This window comes from Haliotis rubra, unplaced genomic scaffold (assembly GCF_003918875.1).
Source record: "Haliotis rubra isolate DU_JTF1 unplaced genomic scaffold, ASM391887v1 Scf316, whole genome shotgun sequence".
Taxonomy (NCBI): Eukaryota; Metazoa; Mollusca; class Gastropoda; order Lepetellida; family Haliotidae; genus Haliotis; species Haliotis rubra.
Genome location: NW_025766987.1, coordinates 800079 through 805364, shown reverse-complemented (window position 1 = coordinate 805364; position 5286 = coordinate 800079). Strand labels below are relative to the sequence as shown.

At 42.5% G+C, this 5286-nt stretch overlaps 1 protein-coding gene across 1 annotated transcript; it reads right to left on the bottom strand.

The window, feature by feature from the left end:
• Positions 1-1782: 1782 nt before the first annotated feature.
• LOC124283449 (toxin CSTX-20-like) lies at positions 1783-4009 on the bottom strand. Its single transcript, XM_046719510.1, has 2 exons — positions 3880-4009; positions 1783-2261 (listed from the first exon to the last, which is right to left on the bottom strand). Exons 1-2 carry the CDS (start codon positions 3922-3924, stop codon positions 1887-1889), a joined length of 420 nt encoding a protein of 139 aa, XP_046575466.1. The 5' UTR covers positions 3925-4009; the 3' UTR covers positions 1783-1886.
• Between the last annotated feature and the right edge of the window lie 1277 nt (positions 4010-5286).

The following is a 5286-nucleotide window of genomic DNA, read 5'->3' as shown; positions in this document are numbered from 1 at the left end:
TCGGCTAACATCACTGGTGGAAACATTGCGTTTATGTTTTTCGACGGATATAATGTCTCAGTTCGACTCACAATTAAACAGCGACACGGCAACATTCGCAATGTTTACATTCCCACAATGTATTTAAGTTGCAGAATGAATGAATTCACGTGTTTGTTATGAATGAAAGAATAGTTACGTCAGAATGTGACCTAATTGAGAGGTCATGGGTTATCCATTCAAATCGTTAGAATCTCAGGTCAAGTCGTTACGACACAGGTCAATGTGATACGACACTCGTGTGACGTACGAGATTAGTATGCAACTACCCATACGTTGACCACGTGGGTAATAAATGCCGGAACGACATCGACAAGCGTATATGTCATCGTCAAATTCAACCAACCACTCACGATTTTTAGAGATAAATGAAACAACTCGTGTCAAGATGACATTGGTCGAATAAACAGAAGCTTGTCTTGTGAAAATGTAAAAAGCCAATTTTACCCTAGGTTAATGAAGATGAATGCAACATGCAAATTCTGAATTTGACTCACAGCCTTACGACCTACTGCACCACCATCTAATTATACCGTCTCATTATAGCGATCATGAGAAACCATCTGATCTGAATAGCAGACGTAATCAAATCATTTCTAACGAATCCTAGAAGGGACATTGTCGCGTTGTAACACTGTTGTGTGCGACAATGCGACAACGCAACATATTGTGACTTGGAAAACTGTCGCCCTTTGATAGAGGAGAATGGTATTATTCACAATGCGACAAATGGCCAAAATTCACGTTGTCGCATTGTCGCACTTTGGTTAATTTTGCCACGTTTTGTTTATTTTTGTTTATTTTTGTAAGGGCGACAATTCGACAACGCGACAATGTCCCTTCTAGGATTCCATACATTTCCATGTGCCCGTACATAAAAAGTGTGAGAAATTGAAGTAAAAGAAAATGGTAAAATTGGCAAAGAGAATTATACTGTGAAGACACAACCGCATATACAGACAAGTAAGAGTATTAAGTGCCTCTCGATGACGTCTTCGTTCCTGTCATGTCTCAGATTCGTGTTTAAAAAAAATAAAGATACTTCTTTAAAGCTGAGATCCTATCCCAGGTGTTGAATATTTCACGCAGGTGTTCGTCAGCAAGGTCACATGATTAAGGGTTTAACCAATCAGGCTACACTTGCCGTGCACGAGCAAGTCTAAAGACAACTTAGTTTCAATAATTTCATAAACTATTTGGGGCAATGTTAAGTATGGTATTTCCATATTCATTAGTTAAGTTGTTAATCTTATGACTTGTGTGAACGAGTAGTTTCAGGCCCGTAGGCTGCAGCGCACTTGAGTGAGTGAATGAGTATGGTTTTAAGCCGCTTTTTGTAATATTCCAGCAATATCACGGCGGGGATCACCAGAAATGGGCTTCACACAATGTACCCATGCGGGAAATCGAACCCGGGTGTTCGGACGAGCGAACGCTTTAACTATTAGGCTACTCCAACGCACCACTTTGTTTAGCCTCTGAGGGTGACTACCCGGTCGTACTGTTCGCCGCTTACGACAAGCAGGGTTTGCTCATGGTGTCAATTACTAGATTGTCTGGTCCAAATTGTTTACAGACCGATTGTTTACAACTCTAACATTTTGAATGCTGCGTCAAACAAACTCATATTATTGAGACAAAATACATTCCTTCTTTGAGAGGCATCAAAATACATTCATATACATTAACCATATGGAACGTTGGAATAGTGGAATATGGCCAGACTACCGCACAAATCAAATACAATTTGTCCACATTTTTATTGCAGTGACAAGTAATGGGTAACTTCGAGTATTGCATGCGATGACATCGGGTTACCTCCGGGTATCTCGAATAATATAGGAAGATTAGTTGGCGCTGCTTCCAGACTTGGGTTGACACTTGGGGTTGTGGTGCGTGATGGTACCCCCCGTCTCGTCCACCGTCTCGCCCCGGCACTCCAAACCGGTCATACAGGGGCAGTAGTCCTCGAACAGATTGGGGTTGAAGATGTCGTGGTCCATGAACACGTGGCAAGGGTCATTCTCCTTGCGTTCCGGCTCGCACTTGCCGCTGTTGTGGCTGCCGAAGAGGTCGTCGAACAGCATGCGCTTCTTGCCGCCGATGAATTTAGTGACGCAGCAGTACCCCTCGCCGCAGTCTGTGGTCTTGGTGCATGACCCCCCGGGGGCAACTCCGCCGGTCACGGCAGCTGTGGGCACAGTGGTCGCGGGATCCTGCGCCTAGGGTCGATGAAACATTACTCATTAGTATCAGCGTAAAACGGAGATAAATAGTGATTTGCACTGAAAAGACCTTCATGTTTTAACACGGGACAGGACAAGCTTACCCTATTCGCTAACACCTGGTGTCATCATTGATTTTCAGTGATCCAATCATATAATTTTAACAGCATTTTCCCCGTCACACTAACGGAATTTGTTTCTGACTGACTGACTGACTGAGTTTGGTTTTACGCCGCTTTGAGCAATATTCCAGCAATATCACGGCGGGGAACACCAGAAATGGGCTTCACACATTGTACCCTTGTGGGGATTCGAACCCGGGTCTTCGGCGTGACGAGTCAACGCTTTAACCACTAGGCTACCCCACCGCCCCGTTTGTTTCTGAGGATAGTCAAGACTGATATTCTTATACACTGACGTTCTAGTGAGTGAGTGAGTTTAGTTTTACGCCGCATTCAGCAATATTCCAGCTACTAGTATATGGCGGCGGTCTGTAAATAATCGAGTGTGGACCAAACAATACGGTGATCAACAGCATGAGCATCGATCTACACAACTGGGAACCGATGACATGTGTCAACCAAGTCAGCGAGCCTGACCACCCGATCCCGTTAGTCGCCTCTTACGACATGCATGGGTTACTGAAGATCAATTCTAACCCGGATCTTTGAAGTTCTACAGATATATATTATAAATGTATTATCATCATAAAACGGAGATAAATACTGATGAAGGAACCGCACGGACTAGACCTTAATGTTACAATACGTTTTATTTTTAACCATACCTATTAGTGAGGGAGTAAGTTAGGTTTTATTCTGCATTCACCACTCAACTTATAATAATCAGTTAATAGTTAGCCAAATATGCCATTATTTGAGTGAGCGAGTGAGTTTAGTTTTACACCCCACTCAGCAATATTCCAGCTATATGGCGGCGGTCTGTAAATAATCGAGTCTGAACCAGATAATCCAGTGATCAACAGCATGCCATTATTTGAACTCATTGAGTAGAAAATAATTGCACGACGGTTTATTGTAAGAAAGCCCATAAACGGAGATAATTAAAATCCAACCCAACGGTATTACGAGGTAGTAATGGCACATTTGAACTGACTGTTAGACCTGATCATGTGAACGCTAAACCGTCATTCAAGATAGCCACCTTGGTACGGTCGGCAGTACATGCTCCAGGGGTCGCATCTGAGACATAGCTTCTATCATTTCTATTCTTTCCCTTAAATCTCAATAGTGTACTGAGACGAACCCACGCAAATACAACGGACACTGTGAGTGAGTGAGAGAGTGAGAGAGTTTGGTTTTATGCCGCTTTTAGCAATATTCCAGCAATATCACGGCGGGGGCTCCAGAAATGGGCTTCACACGTTGTACCCATGTGGGGAATCGAACCCGGGTCGTCGGCGTGACGAACGAACGCTTTAAGCACTGGGCTACCCCACTACCCCAACGGACACTGTGACTCAAACGTGCGGCACGTAATTCTTTAAATTATGATATATAATTATGTGCATATATCTATATTGCTATACTGCCCATGATCAAATAACGGTCTCTCAAAATGAATCAACAATAATCTTCAGCTTTACTGAACTCACCAGAGCTACTCCGAGAACAGCAAGAAAGACGATTGTAACCTTCATGGTGATATAATTAAATGACTGACTGAAATGACCGTTCAAATATATTAGACAATTCAGTGGGAAGAGCCATGTGTGACCTGATATGAATAGCTTCACACTAACGATAAGGTTGCCTCGAAGGACGAACTTCAGGAACATTTGTCTACTTGCATGTCAGGAATTCTACTAGACGTGTCAACTCCAATGCTAACGAGAGACAATTAAACCTGCGCCTGGTACGCCACTGGTGATTTAGTTTAAATGGCTTAAAATGAATTTCAAAATAGGTAAGACGGTGCGTAATTAAACTTTGAGTCTCTGGGGTGATGTTAAGAGAAATATTTATGTTTTGTTTGTTCGTCTCGACTAGTGGGGAATCCGGATTGCAATAGGCGCCAAATTCCTGGAGTAATGAGCTCCGGCTGCTATGAGACATGACCCCGCTGATTGTGAGAACGTAACCAGAAGGCGCTGGAACACTGCTCTATCAGCTCCGTGAATATCTCGCCCAGACCCGATTTCTTAAAATTTAAGGGTCATTGTTGTGAAAGGAATGGTAAGCAACACTCACTCACCCTCAAAGCATTCCATTTGGTGCGGTATGGGTTATGTTGGTCTCTAGTTGTTTGTTTTGTTGGTTTGTTGTTTGTTGCGGAGGTTCGTAAATAATCGAATCTGAACAAGACAATCCAATGATCAACATCATGAGCACCGACCTAGGCCACAACTATATGGCGGCGGTCTGTAAATACTCAAGGCTGGACCATACAATCCAGTGATCAACAGCATGAGCATCGATTTATTTATTTTTTAGATGCGATGAAATGTGTCAACCAAGTCCGCGAGCTTGTCCACCCGATCCTCTTAGTCGCCTCTTACGAAAGACATGAATTACTGAAGACCCATTCTAACCCGGATCGTCACGGTACATGTTTTTGGTCTCCAATGCCGACAATTAAAAACATAGCAAAACTCCAAAGACAGTGCTATTATTATAGGATATTTATATAGTCGCTGTTTTTTCCCTCGATTATTGGATGCCAATCTCAAGGGCACATTATCAATCAACAACGGTATTATCAATCCCAACTCCCTTGGGAGTATATAACTTTTGCATCCACTAGGCGCACCAAGTTATTGCGGCTTTCCCATCGATTGATATCTTCGTCTTAGGGACGCGAAGATATTTTGTATAGCTTATTTTATATAATATTAAATATAACCCAATGACTCGTAAAATGTTATCAGAGACTAAATGGCAATCATGTTTCATGCAAATGGTTCGTGTTACTGTTACATTTAATTATGCTCAACCAAATTAATAACTTGACACTATTTACATTGAAAACCTCAGTGGAAGAAGCGTGCGCATTATCGTGAAGA

What these genes read in the sequence shown, in the direction of transcription:
- LOC124283449 (XM_046719510.1), bottom strand. Translation starts at nt 3,924, where the DNA reads ATGAAGGTTACAATCGTCTTTCTTGCTGTTCTCGGAGTAGCTCTG. An exon ending in CTGTTCTCGGAGTAGCTCTG is followed by an intron (nt 2,262 to 3,879) that starts GTGAGTTCAGTA and finishes CATCGACCCTAG; the next exon opens with GCGCAGGATCCCGCGACCAC.